Genomic DNA, 16,329 nt, shown 5'->3' with positions numbered 1-16,329 from the left:
AAGGGCCTGCACAAATGTGAGAGCACGGACGAGACTATTTCAGTTTTAAGGAGTTTACCTGCAGCAACTCAATACTGAGGACAAGCAATCAGGGACCTTAGATGAGAGGGAAACTGCCCTGTGTTTTGCAAATGGTGCTGCTTTGGCTTATTTTCCTTGGATCACGTGGAACTGTTTTAACTTTCAGAGACAAGAATGTGCAAAAGGAGCTGCAACACTGGAATTTCCAATTTGATACCCAATTTTTGTCCTTCTCAGGAAGAATTTTGAAAGAAGTGAGAATTTTCCAAGGGAAAAGGGCGGTAAGACAGTTTCAAAACGGTCATGTCATAGTTGGATCAAATGAATGGTACCGTGTTTCCCCAAAAATAAGCCCTACCCCGAAAATAAGCCCCAGTTAAGATCGTCAGCCAGACGGACGCATTTATTATGTTATGACAATGTTCCAGAAGAAGATGACATGACTGTATTTGAATAAATGTAGATTGTTCTACATGAAAAAATAAGACATCCTCTGAAAATAAGCCCTAATGGAGCAAAAATTACTATAAGACCCGGTCTTATTTTTGGAGAAACACGGTAAGTCACACAAAGAGAAACTAACTCAGTCATGTCAGTAACTCGGACTGCTCTCTATTCTTAGGTTACTTGTTCTTTCTATATGAGAGAACAAGCAATGAATGCATGTAAAGTGCTTGGCATATAGTAAACTTAATATTATATCTTTATTAGTATTGTGGATAAATGATCTTCCAAATAGTCCTTAAGAGGCAGATACCTTAAATCAAAGCAATCCAGAGTAACCCATGGTAGAATCCCAGTATTACTAACCTATAGCTTAAATAAAAATATCTAATTTGGTCATGACTAAAGTTCAAAATCATAATATTTCAGTAGGAAAGAGCACAGACTTACAGTGGAAAGGATCTTAGATTATTATTTTTTTTAATGCCGTTTTATACCATGTCTCGGAATTCTCTTCCAGTTTGACTCCAATCCACAATTTGCAGAATGGTCGAGAGAAACGAGAAGTGGACCCTTACTCAGTGTGAAGTCGCTGGATAATTGGCTGATCCTCTATACAAAGAGAAATTATGGAGCAGCCTTTTCCTTAATGCAGAGTCTACGGAAAGTCACACCCACCATGGGCATAGCTATGCGAGATGCAAAAATGTAAGGAGGACAGAAATCACTTCCGATGTAAAAGTCAGTTGTCAGCAATCGGAAGGTGGAATAACTGAAAATATTAAATAGTAGGACTCGATTGCTTTATCAAAACTCTGAAAGTCTGTAAACACAATAGTCTAATCTACTCCAGTCAACAAATACTAAAACAGGCTCATGTGATCCATGGTTTGTGGTTGTTGGGATACAAGTTGAGGAAGATACAACAATTAGCAACTTGATGGGAATGGATGGGGTGATATTAAGAACTCGTTCCCAAACGTGTTTCCAAAAATCGAACTTGTTTTAAAAGCAAACTTTCAACAGAAATGCCTATCTTGGCATTGTATCTTGTCTTGCTTTAGATCATGTTGCATTGGCTGGATAAAATGTTTCTTGTGTGTTTCACAGATTATTACCTTTTGAATATAGATGATGTATACTTATTTTCTAGGATTGAAGTAAGTGATACAGTCAAATCCTATGTAACCGTCTTAGAAAAACATGATTCATCAAATACACAGATGGTAAGTGTCTGATATCTACACAATCTTTCCTGATGGTTCTACAGCTGTATTTGTATGTGTTTTGGAATTTGGAATGTTGCCATTGGTTTTACTGAACTAGGAAACAAATACAAATTTATCCCTCTACTGTAGCTGAATCAGACTCCTGGGTTTTAGCTACTACTTAATATCACCATATTATGCTAATTCTTTCAGGCTGGAGGACTTGGACTTATTATTTTTTTTAAGTCTCAAACTGAAAAACACCATACAAATATAAAGTAATATGGTAATCATCACGTGATGTTCATTTCTCTCCCCAGCTTTAACCTGCAAAGTCTACGATCTTTCTCTTCCAGCACGTGCTGTTCCCTTCGCTCAGTATTTTCTTGGGACCTTTCCTTTCCTTTCTCCCATCCACTGTCTTTGACCAAGGTATCATTATGTTGTATCTGAATGACTAAAAACAACTTCTTTTTCCTTCCTTCGTTGGGTTCTTTCCCCTAATTTATCTCACATTCTTCCTTCTTCCTCCAAGATGATCTTCAAAAAGGTCTTTGTTTTTTGATCATGAAACCAGGTCTCTCCTATGGTCTTCTCCATAAAGCCTAGACTTTTCTCTCCTTTTGGTTTCCACTAAGGAGCCTTTGAGGCTACTCTGAAGGAAGGATACCTTCTGTGAACCACACTCATTCTCAAATGGAACGTCTTACGTTGGAAATCCTGTGGTACTTACATTTTGTGTCTTGCTTCCTGTTCCGTGATTGAGTCCTGTGTCTCTGTCTTCTCTGCTGGTGTAGTTCAGCTGGATCAGGGGAGCGTCCCCTGGCAATCAGCAAAACGTTACATTTTAGTACATTAGGACCAGAGCTGAAGGGGCCTTGGTAGTTGTTTGCTTCCCAGCCTATTCTCCTAAAAGGAATTGCTTTTGCTCATTTAGCATCTGCCTGAAAGCTAAAGATTGCCTTCTTCATGGTGGGAATTGCTTTTAAAATTTTCTTTTATCTCTTGAGTGGGAACTTGTCCCACTTTTACTCATTTATCCTAGCTTCGCTTTTTGGTGCAGTATCATCTTTTGCTCAAGGCAGCCCCTTAAATATTTTCAGGTGTGTCAGACGGGGGGGGATGGGGACGGGATACCTGCAGTCCTTCTTCTGTGCACTTGGAATAACTGATAAAATAGAGACAGGAAATTATGTGCAAAATTGCCTTTTAAGTACAAATGGAAACCTCCATAGACCAGGAATAGAGGGGAATTCCTGCATGTAAGCTGGGGTGAAGCTAGGCGGCTGACAAATTTCAAAGGCTGTGTGGTATTGGGCATTAGGCCAGAGACAGGCTGAGTAAGATTATCCACTGGATGGGATAAGAAGACCTCAAACCACACCGGGGGTGCCATAAAAATGGATAGGAGTGGACACTTTAGTCAATGTTGCTCAAGCAGTAGTTCGCCATCATCAGAACTGTCTGGACGCTGATGGGAACCACTTTGAGTACCTCTTGTCATTGCAGAAGTCAAATGTGACTTGTATTCATCTTTTGTTATCAGTATATATTGAGTATGACAATTTTAAGTTTTTTTCTTTCTAAAAATGTGTATATAGTTTTTGGCACCTTCTGTATTTATAGTAAGTCTAAAATAAAACGTTAACTTCATCAATATGCGATACGGATTGGTGGTAACACTACCAATAATTCATAAGTACTCATGTAGCTTGGCAATACATTTTCCTTATGGGGTATGAAGACAACAGCTTATAGACCACTATTTAAACAAGCCATAAATACTAAAGAATGAAATTCCTACAAACATGTAAGTTGGAGGAGTAAGGCAAAAGTAGAGGAAATAAAGGTATATTCAAGCTATGGGATTATTTTTTTATTTTTACAGGAAGGAAAGCCAATCTAGTATTGTGTTAATAATTTAAAGCTAAAAAAAATAAAAATGAAATAGAGTGATCTCACACATAATATTAATAACCTGTTCCTGAAAATCAGACATTTGCAGTAAAAAAGCCAACTGGGAACATAGTCCCCATTCTTTTAAATAGAGACTCTTACAGTTTTTCTTTTTAAAATCACAATTACATATTAATCCAATCTGAAACCTCTAATTTCTGTTTTCCTGAATATTTAAAAACTTTCCTTTCTTCTAACTGTATATTTTAATGTAATCTCAGACTTACGGGAAGAGTTGCAAAGATAGTACACATCTCTCTATAACTATCATCCAGATTTTATTAAATTTTACCACATTCATATAATCATTCTCTCTCTCCCTCATCCATCTATATCTATATCTATATCTACATCTACATCTATCTATCTATCATCCATCCATCTACATATAATCATTCTTTCCCTCTCCTTATATATGTAACATATACAGAGGCAAAAAAAATGTACACACGTTAAGGGAAACTGTCTTAAAATTGTCATACTCAATATATACCGATAACAAAAGATGACTACAAATCACGTTTGACTTCTGCAATGACAAGAGGTGCTCAAAGTGGTTACCATCAGTGTCCAGACACTTCTGATGACGGCGAACTGCTGCTTGAGCAACGTTGACCAAAGTGTCCACTTGTACACATTTTTTGTGTACACAGTTTGGCACCCCATAAATGTGTGTCCACATATGAGTATATATATTTATGTGTCATTATTCACAGTAGTTATAGTATGTATGTGTACTACAACTGAGCCATTTGTCTACATACCTAATCCAAATTCTACCAATCCTCTCCTTTATAGCAAAACAAATTATTTGTCTGGTCCATCAGGGGTCACCTGAGGCGTCTGCCTGGCATACTTGTTTAGTCTCCTTTCAATTTGGAAAATGTCTTCCGTCTTTCTTTGGGTTTTATGGCCTCGACATTTTGGAATTGCACTGGCCAGTGAATTTACAGAACAATCATCCTCCCTATGGGTTTGCCTACTTCCTCATGATTTGATTCAGGTCATGCATTCTTGCCGAAGACCATAGAAGTTCATTCCATGTTATTCTCAATTCATGATATCAGGAAGCACACGATGTTGATTTGACTGGTCATTTTCATTTTGATTATGTGATGAAGGTGAAGTCTGGAGGTTTCACCATTTTGAAGTTACTATTTCTTCCCGTTCTGATGGATACATTTATTGTGGGCTGACACTTTCAGACTGCATTTTCCGGTTTCTCATTGAAATTTCACTCACTACTTTGAGCATCCATTTATGAGTCTTGCCCAAAACACTTACTATAGTGCTCACCAAAATGGCGATTTTTTTTTTTTTTTATGCTTTCAACATTCCTTCTGTATTTATTGGTATTCTATTGTAAGGAAGAGCTTTTCATACTTTTCTACTTATTTATTTATTTACTTCTATAAACATGGACTCATAGAATATTATCTCATGGATCGTAACCTTTTATTCCTATTTGAAGCTCACTTTGTCCCTTTCAGTCACTATCCTGCAAATGCAACTGCGACCCTGAGTTCTATATCACCATAGCTTGGTGTGGCCTGTTTTTAAACTTGACCTGAAAAGAGTTGTATATTTACATAGTATTTTGTGTGTCTTTTCTTCTACTCAACCTTGCGGTTCATCTTTGTTGGGTGTAATTGTAGTCTTATTTTGTTCTCTTACTTGATATGTGTTTAACTTAATCCGTTCTACTGTTGATGAACCTTTGAGATGTTTCTAGTTTTGCTGTTCCTTACAGTACTGTTATGGATACTTCTGTACGTGTCTTTTGTGCACATAAGTGTTGGGGATTTAGCCGGGATTGGAATTGCCATGTCATTAGATGCTACTGATCAGTTTTCCAAAATAGTTGTACCAAGCAGTGGACACATTCTTGTAGTTTCATGTCTTAACGCTTAGTGTTACAAATCTAATCAGTTTGTTTTGGAGTGGTAGACACGCAAATTCTAACTCAAGTAAGTCTCCTTTGCTTGGCAGGACCTGGTCCTCAATTTCTGTCCTCCTCCATCTATGAGGTTGTCAGACTTTTCAGCCATGTTTATGGGGATAAGCAGATACCACAGGGTGATGTAGGCTCAGTTGCAGGGATCACCTCTCTGGGTCCCCACTTCTCTCTTAACCTTATATATCTTTATTGCCTTGTTACACTGGCTGAGCTGTAATCAGGCATGGCCCTCTATTTTCATCAGCTTGAATAGCTCTTCTCAGGAAGAGACAGTTTCATGCTACTCCAGAAGCTGACATTTTAGGAGACAATGTTAGCTGACCACACTCAGGAAACTCAGAGGTCATTAAGAAAAAATTAAAATCCAGAAGATTTTTAACTCATTTAAAAGCTCCACCTATTAACCTACTAATCTCTCTCTAGAGAGAGAGAGAGAGAGAGCGCGAGATACACGTGTGTGAGTGTGTGTGTGTGTGTGTGTGTGTGTGTGCGCGTATTCTGTACCCAAAAGACCAGGTGCTTTTTAAAAGCGTATCTGTAAGTTTGTTTTGTCTTTAATTGGTTACAATGGACGGGGAGAAATCTTAAGCAAATAATGAAGGACCAGTATCCTATTGACCACAGTACATTACAATTAGAAATCATTAAACCACATACACTCAAGAGCCAAAGAATTATTTTTTTAAGTAACAACTATACTAGAGGATAATGTCAATGAAAATTTGAAAAAAAAGAACTGATAACTGGGAAACCATGTAAGTAGTATGGATCACAACCTGTGAGAAACAGCAAACTGGAAATGAGAGGGGACCTACAACCTTTGATGGATATATTGGGAATGAAGCCTGAATTTTAATGAACTAAGAACAGAGTAAAGCAAAATAAAGAAGAATGAAACAAGCAACAAAATCAAAGCAGAAACTAAATAGGGAGCAACCAACAAATCTGAACATAACCCACAAAGCTGAAAATATTAAAATTTGATATTGTCGAGACCAAAGAAAAAAGTCAGAGGAAAACTGAATAACATTAGGAGTAAGTGAGGTTCCTTTAGGGAAGAAAGATTAGCAGACCACCATGAGCTACAGCGTGCCAGTAAATTTGAAAATTTGAAATAGTTTTCATTTTTCTAAAAACTATTAGCTGGTTAGCATGGTGAAATACCGGGAAAAATACTTCTCTTAATCCAAGCAGATAATGCATTTGCTAAAATTCCACATCCTTTCACGTGAAAAGAAAAACTCAATCTAGAATGAGAAAAGAATTTCCCTAATCTGATAACGAATGTCTGCCAAAAATGTCCTACAAGCATCGTTATGTTAAAAACAATATATGGGTGATTTTCTTATTACAGTCAGAAATAAGCCCAGCGGTACCCTCTCTTCCCAACTGCTCCCTGTCCTACTGAAGGTCCTAACAAATGTTTGGGACCTTCCTCTGCTGCTTGTAAATCAGGCCGTTTCCCTAACTCCCAAGCTTGTATGCTCAGGGGTGCAATGGGGATCATAGTATTGCTCTCAGCAGGTTGTTGAAAGAATAACTGATGCAAGCAAAATGCTTGGCAAGTGCCCCTCACGTCGTGATCATCCCGTAAACGGTGACTGTCCTGATTATGGTCTGTTTCACTCTACGTTTTTACCCCAACCCTGTCGACTTCATAATAAACTGGAAATTGAATAACTAGGGCGAAAGGCTTTTGTAAGTTTAAGCAATTGATACATATCGCCAAATTTCTTCCTCACACTCACCCTCACGATGGTTTCATGTCATGTGATTCTGGACCCTTCGCCCTCATCATGCAGCTATTTGCTAAATAGAGAGACTCTACTTTGTCAGTATCCCCCCTAACTAGCTCCTTCGATGTGGTGTCCGATTCGCACATCACTGTGTTATTGCATCTTGGAGAAGTTCATGTTTGCTTTTTTTCCAAGGTCGTTTGTGTGCTGTCCAGTGACAGGAAAGCAATGTATGATGGCATTAAAAAATACCTGTGTGTCAACTGCCCAATTCCAAGCCAGTGTGTGGTGGCGCAGACCTTAGACAAACCCCAGACGCTCATGACCATTGCTACAAAGATTGCCCAGCAGATGAACTGCAAGATGGGAGGAGCCCTCTGGAAGGTGCAAACAGGAGTACGGTGGATTTCGTGGCCTTCTCTTTATTTGTGTGCAGTGGAATTTGTTCAGAGTCTATTTCACTAGTTTTTAAATTGGATTGTGAAATTTACTTGTATTCTGTTCTAACTCATTTTACTGCCTTTTTTTTTTTTTTAAACTGAAGCTGCAGAATGCAATGTTCATTGGTATTGATTGTTTCCACGATATTGTGAATCGACGGAAGTCAATTGCGGGATTTGTGGCAAGCATCAACGAAGACTTAACGGAGTGAGTAAGCTTTGGGCGACATTGTTCAGTTGGTAGCAATCTAAGGACCAAATGGGGGAGGTGGATCTGACTCGTGTCTGTTGACTTCTTAGCCACCTGCTCTCCTGATCTTCTGGCAAAGTTAGGCTCCCGAAACATTTTGCGTGGAGGACTCTACATCATTTCCTATTGCTGCCTAAACATTTACGACCAGTGTGACAGCTCAGACAGCATCCATATGTCCATGAACAGTTTTGCGAGTCAGATGTCTGGCACCCCACGGCTCTCAGGCCTTACAAGACAGAGAGGGAAGTGTTGCTGAGCCATTTTCACAAGGAGGCTTGGGCTCCTCTTCCAAGAGCACGTGGTTATGGCAGAATCCATTTTCTTGTGGTTGTAGGACAGAGGCCCCTGGTTGCTTGCTGGCTGTCAGCTACAGGCCAGACTCAGCTTCTAGAGTTTCGTCCACATTCCTTTTTGCATGCCTGCCCTCACCATCTTCCAACCAGCCAGGGCACATGGAGTCTTTGTCCTGCTTTGAATCTCTCCAACTTCCTCTCCTGCCATCAGCCAGAGAAAACTCTGCTTTTTAAGGGCCTCATGAGATCAGATATGGCCCATCTGGAAAAATCTCCTTATCATAAAGTCAACTGTGCCATGTAATATAATCACAGAGGTGACATTTCACTACATCCCCAGGTTCCAGGATTTAGGGCAGGTAGAATTCTGCCTACCACATGCTCTGATCCGTGAGACTCTGCATGGTGACTATTAACATATGGGGAGGCACTTAGGATATACATGGGTGAAGACAGATCCTGTACCTATAGGCCCCTGGTATCATACGTTTATATATAATGCATATGCAAAAGGAGGTGTATTTCTATAACCCATGCTTCTCCTTTTCTCCATGGACCCTTTGATTTTCGGTGCATAGAGTAGAAACCACAGCACACCTTCAATGGATTTGCACGCAGTTCAGTTTATAGTTCCTTGCACATTATGTGTGACCATCACAAATCACCACTATGTTTAACGATGTTTGTGGCCCATTAGATATAAGTCCAGAGTATTCCTTAAGGAAGATCTGTGTTCACAGATGACATTTTTTTTCCCACTCATACTTTATTTCAATACAGTAGCATTATTTTGCTCTGCTTTTTTTTTTGGGGGGGGTGGGAATTAGAAAATAATGTTGCGATAATAGGGGTAAATAAGTTTTCATTCATTCAACAGATATTTTTGAATGCTTGCTCTGTTCACATGTCGAGAACACAGCAGTGAAAATGCCTGATCTCGTCCCATGGAGTGTGAATTCTAGTGAATAGGCAGACCGATAAATACATCACCCCATGTGAGGTCTTCATAATACTCTCAAGTAAATAAAAAAAGGACTAAGGAGATAGAAAGGTGGAACAAATACGTAACTTTACTTGCTATGTTGGGAAGCGATCATAATAGCTAGTAAATTTCCAAAGCACACTGCTCCCTCAAAGCAGGTTGTTAGGGATGACCCATTGTTTGCGGGATCGGCCTAGAAGCAGGAACCAGCAGGATTTTCATTTCAGGGTGTTCCCCAGTAGGTGAGACCGACACGGAGTCAGGCACACAGCAAGTGTGCACACTTTGTAGAATGTTAATGAATGCTTCATTCTGTACTACTATTTGTGTGCATTCAAAACTTTTTAACGCTTAGCTATCAGAAGAGACCAATCTTTTGTTCTCTGCAGGGCAATGAAAGAATGGACCCTTAATTGGATCCTCAGCTACCAAGAGTGATTTGGGGGGGAGGGTTATAGATTAATTCAGAATCAAGGTGATGAAATTTTAAGAATGTAGTTTTCCAAACTGATGGCTTATTTCTCCAAACAGGTGGTTTTCTCAGTGTATCTTCCAGGAATCGGGGCAGGAGCTTGTGAATGGGCTGAGGGCCTGCTTGCAAGGTCAGTGTCCTGTGAAGGTTGGAGCGCCTGACTCTCCCCCAGTAGGTCTCCACTAGTGGAGAGATTGTCCCCCAGGTGACATGTAGCAATGACTAGACACACTTTTGGCTATTGCAACAGGAATGGAGGTGCTACTCGCATGTAGTCTAGTGGGGAGAAGGCCAGAGATGCTGCTAAACATCTTACCACACACAAGACACCAATGCCCCACCCCTCCACCACCACCACAAAGAATTATGTGGCTCAGAATTTCTCCTATTGTTGTTGAGAAACCATGGACTAGACTGAGGGCTTAAGCAGTGAAACTCCTGAAAGCTACAGTGTTGAAAAATGAACCTAAAAGTTGTCAAAACAAGCAGTGGCCAGTTTGTCCCAAGTTACGGTTTATTTACCTGTGTTTCTGATTTCCTTCCAGAGGCCCTGAAGCTCTGGTATGAACGTAATTCAATTCTGCCATATTCTATTATTGTGTATCGGGATGGAGTGGGAGATGGTCAACTTCAAGCTTTGATTGACTATGAAATACCACAGATTGTGTCCTCCTTAGAGAGTATTTTCAATGCACAAAAGTAGGTATATACGTTTTGTGAAGTGCCGATTTTGTAAACTCTACATTTTAGCCTTTGAAAAAAATCTGTGACTATTATGATGTGTACATGATAAGAGCTTGATACAAACAGCAAGCTTCAGTGGATCGAAGCGGGGAAAAACAGGCCCTCCCACCTCTGACTTGGTGTTCCATACCCGAGTCATTAAAACCAAGTCATATGAACAGAGTCTGTCAATGGTGTTAAAAACCTTTGAGACAGAAAGCTGTCCTGAAATGAAAAACATACGCCAAATAGCCAGGGTAGGACCAGGTCCTGGGCCATGCAGTGTAAACCACCAGTCGCAGGGCGACATGGAGAAGACAAACACGTCTGCTGTGCTCAGGTTGGCAGGGCTCTTTTATACAATGAGTTTGGGGAAGCAAGATGTAAGTTGTTTTGAAAAAATTTACCTGGGCCATAGATAAGTGGGGGTGGGAAAGGGTGAAACGGAGAAAGCTCTGGGATGGGTGACTAGTCCATGGGAAGAAATACTGGTTGCTTCTGGATTGGTTGTAGGCAACATTCCAGAAAGTTCATCCATAAGCAGGAAGGGGGAGCATCTGGTGGTCTGCTATCCTTTTTAGGTAACTGCAGAGATAGTTGCCTGGAAATTGATTCAAAGTGTCAACATACAGTCAGGAGCATGGGCTGTCTTTGGTTGGTTTCCACCTGCGTCTGCCGTTAACTGATTAACTGCCCTTGTCTCTTGCTCCCACTCTCTACCTTGGTGTTGCTTAGGACACCTCAGAATTTCTTTTCTTGTCAATGGTTTGCACTTACCCAAGCCTTTATCCTGGAGTTCTGTGGGTCCCAGGGCTGGGGATGCATCCGCGCTGCCTCGGCTCGTCTCCTCTGTTCATCAGTGAAGCCCGGTGCCCGATCTAGAATGTAGCAGTGATGCCGGCATTGTGAGGAAGGGACCGTTCCCCTCGGACATGGGTGGGTGGCCATGTATCAACCACGTGGAGCTAAGACAGTAAAACTGGGGTGTATACGAGTAGAGAGCCGCCCTGCAGGTTCCCTTTAATGGGTCCTACGTATGTGGTGTTTCAACACTCTGCATGCTTCTGGGATGACACTGACTAATCATAGTGACACTCTCATCGTAATTTTTTTTTAAGTTTCAAACTAACTTTCATTGTGGTGAAGAAACGAATAAACACCAGGTTTTTTGTCCAGTCTCAAGGACGACTTCGAAATCCACTTCCAGGAACGGTTGTGGATGTAGTGTTGACCAGGAGGGAATGGTAAGCCACCCTTATTTACTGATTTTAAAGATTCGCTTTCATTCAAATAGGAACAGAATTGGTTAAGGTTTGCATGCTTTGCAGGAGAAAGGAAGAATTCACCTAAGGAATGTTGAACATGATATGGATAGAGACATTGGATTATAGATACTTTTCGGGGGGGTTTTCATTCTCATGGAACTTTAAAAATATACTGTAAATATACGTATCATTCTAAGATTCTTCAGTTGTTAGGAGAATGGTAGGCCTTCTGGTTAACTTTAGACTGGTCAATTATGCAAATCAAAAAATTATGTAAAACCACAGAGCGCAGTAAAACATGCCATTCACACCAATAGATAGGGAAAATGAAGTGAAACTAAAGGCAGACAGAAACGTTGATCAATCTACCCTGTTTCCCTGAAAATAAGAGCTGGTGGACAATCAGCTCTAATGCGTCTTTTGGAGCAAAAATTAATAAGACCCAGTATTATATTATATATTATTATATTATATTATATTTTATTATATATTATTATATAATATAATATATTATATTATTATATATTATATTATTATATTATATTATTATTATATTACCTTATAGTAAAATAAGACCAGGTCTTATATTAATTTTTGCTCCAAAAGACCCATTAGAGCTGGTTGTCCGGATAGGTCTTATTTTCGGGAAAACACAATAGTAGAAGAAAGGAGTAAAGAAAAAAGCAAAAGTATGATAAGCATAAAGCATAACAAAAGATGCTACACAAAACTAAACTCCATGTTTATAATAAATTGATTAACCTTCCAGTGACATCATTTCGGGAATTTGAACATACTCAGGTAAGACTGTCAGGGCGAGGCGGGAAGTATCCATCCCTGGCTCTCGGAATGGAGTTACTCACGGCCACATCCAATGGGCCAATTTTACATTTCTGCCTCGAGGCATCAGTGCGTATGCTTTTGAAGTCCAAATCGTGCGGCAGTTATTACTGGTGTCAATGATTCCACTGTCCTCTGTAGACTGGCTTTCTCAAATCACTCCTCAGTGGGTGGCCAGCCTTTTAAGTGTACAGGAGACTCTGTCTGTAGAGTGGATTTCTGTAAATTGATGTCACTTCAGATACTGGTGTGCTACGTTCTTTTTCTTCTGAAACAAGCCAATAGCCACCTGTTCTGTTTTCCAGGTATGATTTTTTTATTATAAGTCAGTCTGTGAAAGATGGTACCGTCACTCCCACTCATTACAATGTCATCCACGACACGGTTCGCTTGAGCCCAGATACAGTGCAGTGTCTGACTTACAGACTATGCCACATGTATTATAATTTACCAGTAAGTATTTTTTGATACCCATTTTCCTTCCAATCTGTGAAATTGGTCAAAATTGAATCTATCCTTTTTGACCCTTGAATTTGTGTCTCTAAAAAATGTGTTGTTCTTCTCCTTTAAACTAAAGGGTGTCATCCGAGTGCCTGCTCCATGTCACTATGCCCATAAGCTGGCTTACCTCGTGGGCCAGAGTATTCACCAAGTGCCACATCAATCCTTGTCAAACCGACTCTTTTACCTTTGACCTACAGAAGAAAGCCTGATGGGACATGGGGAACCACAATTATGTATTTACTTAGTTTTCCTGCTGAAGCTGTCCATCTGAATGGTTTTCCTCATCATTCTTGACTGAACATGGACATGATTCAAAGTGATATATGCCATTTTCAATGCCGCCACTGACTTGACGTGAGACTTCTCTTTTCCAGACAGGAGAACTCATAGTCAGGATGTTGTCTTGCATGTTACCTTTCCAATGTGGTAACAATGATTTTATGAGGAAACATGCCCAAATACTCTGCATTCCTAGAAATGCTGCTCTGCTCACTGTAAAGGTTATGCATTAGTCACAGGGAGAATACATCTACGAACAGGTCAATTCTACTCAGAAAATATCTACTTTACCTGTGAAACACTTTCATTTCAAAGGACATAAAAAGAACAACATTAAATGGGGATTTATTTGTGTTTAGTATTTTGTATGTAAAAGAGACTGTGTACATGAAGTATAGTTTCTTTGTACCGGGATGGGAATTTGAATGTATTTTTGGTGGAGCTGTAAATAAGCTTTGATGGAGCTTGTGATTTAAAAGTTGGCAATTTAAAAACATTGGGGAAAAAACAAACATTGAAGCATTTTGTCACTTTTCCCAAAATTAGGGAAATTAAGAGCTCTATTAGCATTTATCTTTAATTTATTCTCTTGTACACATTCCAAGTGTGATGTTGTGTTAGTTATTCCACAGTCAGAGGAGAGTCTTGAATAAGCTGTGTTTCAATGAAGCTGTTATGTTTTTCCTGAAAGCAGACACATTTTTTTTTCTCCACTTAAAACTATCTTCAAATAGACTCCAGGAAATGATATGTGAAACTTTCTGTTTTCTTATACTTTTAAATAGAGTACTATTGTCTTTCACTTGGTGGGGGAGGTGGTGGTGGAAGAGGAGAAGATTAGCTTCAATATACCAGAAAGGGTATGTTTAAAAACAATACAATTGCTTTGATTATAAGTTAATCAAGTTAGGTTTGCAATTTGAACCAGTCTTATAAGAAATAAAATTAAAACAAAAGTCATTTAAAAATACATTGTAATCCAGGTAACATCCTACCTAGCAGTACTACCAATAATGATACATATAATACAAGAGATGGGCCCATAATTAGAAACAAGTTAAAGCAAAATGTTCTTTTCTGAAGCCAGAATTTGATTTATGATAATATATTTCTAGAGATCTACAAAAATAATTTGGAAGGAACAAATTCAAAGTAGTTATTAAAAAGTTTCTGAATGTTTCCTATAAATGCAATACAAATATTCATAACACTATATAATAACCTTTAGATTTGTCAATTTAAAAGTCAATAAAGTATGCATGTTAAAATCACTGAATTTGGGTCTTGTTATTTTTAAAATATATGCTGGTCTTAGGCTTCTTAATCTACTGATCAGAAGAAAATTGTTGCTTTTCTAGGATAAATGGAAATACTGTTGTGACTAGGACACTAGCTGATTTTATTAGCCAACTAGCACTTTATAAATTTGGTGAAAGAAGCTGGGATATTTCTAGGAGAAAGCCATACTGCCCCAAAAGCTTATAGATAAAATTGCTATAATGTATAATGCCTAAGTTTCACATTATTGAGTAGGTATGGGGAGGACTAGTTAAAGGTCTTTCAGGATTTGACCTAAGTAGTGATACAATCTATAATCTAAGAAAAACAAACTTCCTGACCCTTAGTGAATAAATAATATATATCAATACTCCCACTGAATACAGTTCAGAAAGTTGGATGAAATATTAGAAAAGAATATTGAATAACATTGAAGCGATGGCACGGCACAGAAGAAAAAGCACCATTACCTGGCAAAAGGAAATCTAGAGAGATGACCTTTGTATTTGGGACTGATTATGGAGCCACACATTCCAGACGAGGTAACTGAGTGAGAAGTTGAGGATGTATTCTAACAAATTTGTGGGCCTGTATTGAGGAAAAGCTGGAATCTAGTATCTGCACAGAGAGTAGCTGTGTGTTTGAGTCCTTGAAGGAGACAGCCTAGGGGAAGCTGAAAGTAGACAGACCTCCCAGGATCCGAGACCCATCTGGATTGTGAATCCCCTCACTGTCATCAGCCAGAGGCAAATGGAGTCTCTGCAGGATAACAACTTTGACGTCAATCGCTTTCTAAGATTTATCATATACAATGTAGAGCACTTAATAGATAAAAACCACGTATAAGAAGAAGACAAAGCTGAGGGAAATGAGACAATAGAACTAGAACCGTAGGGGTTCAAATTATATGAGTTATCAACACAAAGTATAAAATAATTGTGCTTCCTATATTCCAAGAGGTTAAAATTAAAAAGAAAAAAATCTCAAAAGCAAATTGTGGAAAAGAACTGATTGGGAATTCTATAACTGAAAAACAGCATCTGAAATAACTCAGGATGTGTATAGCAGCACACTTGACACAGCTTAAGAGAGAATCGATGAAATGGAAGATTGGTTAGAAGAACCTATTCAGCATGGAAGCAGTGAGATAAAAAAAATGGGAAATACATAAAGTAGCCTAAGAGACATATAAGTAGCCTAAGAGAATATAAGAGTGGTAATCTCTAATATTGATTAGTTTCTAGAAAGTTGCTGGAAACTCTTGTTCCACTGTAACAAAGAGGATGTATGGGATAGGCTAAAAAAACATGTATTTTTTCCCTTGCTTTTAAAATATTTTAATGAGATATACATGTGGTAATATGCATAAATCTTCCATATACAAGTGAACAAATTTTATATAATTATACCTATTTAGCCACCATACATGGGTCACAGAATTATTTCCAACATTTGAGAAGGTTCTTTTGGCCCTTTTCCATTCAATACCTCCTCCTTGAAGTAACCATTATTCTACTTCTATCACCATAGATTATTTTGCCAGTTATTAATGGATTAGTAGGTTATACAATCTTTGTGGCTGGTTTCTTTCCCTTGTTTTATTTATGATTTCCATGAAATTCTCTATGATGTTGTGTGTGCATGTAGATGGTTATTTTTTATTGCTATGTAGTAGTCC

The 16,329-nt window shown here is 38.8% G+C and overlaps 1 protein-coding gene across 1 annotated transcript in view; it reads left to right on the top strand.

Moving 5' to 3' along the window:
* PIWIL3 (piwi like RNA-mediated gene silencing 3) overlaps positions 1-13,284 on the top strand; it is a 43,084-nt gene extending 29,800 nt beyond the window's left edge. Inside the window, exons 11-20 of the mRNA XM_033098414.1 lie at positions 188-302; positions 986-1,173; positions 1,619-1,691; positions 7,518-7,718; positions 7,867-7,970; positions 9,822-9,892; positions 10,308-10,461; positions 11,604-11,729; positions 12,896-13,043; positions 13,168-13,284. Coding sequence (XP_032954305.1) covers positions 188-302; positions 986-1,173; positions 1,619-1,691; positions 7,518-7,718; positions 7,867-7,970; positions 9,822-9,892; positions 10,308-10,461; positions 11,604-11,729; positions 12,896-13,043; positions 13,168-13,284 — 1,297 coding nt within the window. The remainder of the gene's footprint in view (positions 1-187; positions 303-985; positions 1,174-1,618; positions 1,692-7,517; positions 7,719-7,866; positions 7,971-9,821; positions 9,893-10,307; positions 10,462-11,603; positions 11,730-12,895; positions 13,044-13,167) is intronic.
* Positions 13,285-16,329: the final 3,045 nt, after the last annotated feature.

This window comes from Rhinolophus ferrumequinum, chromosome 25 (genome assembly GCF_004115265.2).
Source record: "Rhinolophus ferrumequinum isolate MPI-CBG mRhiFer1 chromosome 25, mRhiFer1_v1.p, whole genome shotgun sequence".
Classification (NCBI taxonomy): domain Eukaryota; kingdom Metazoa; phylum Chordata; class Mammalia; order Chiroptera; family Rhinolophidae; genus Rhinolophus; species Rhinolophus ferrumequinum.
Note: the sequence above shows the minus strand (reverse complement) of the source record. Positions and strands in the feature narration are given on the sequence as shown.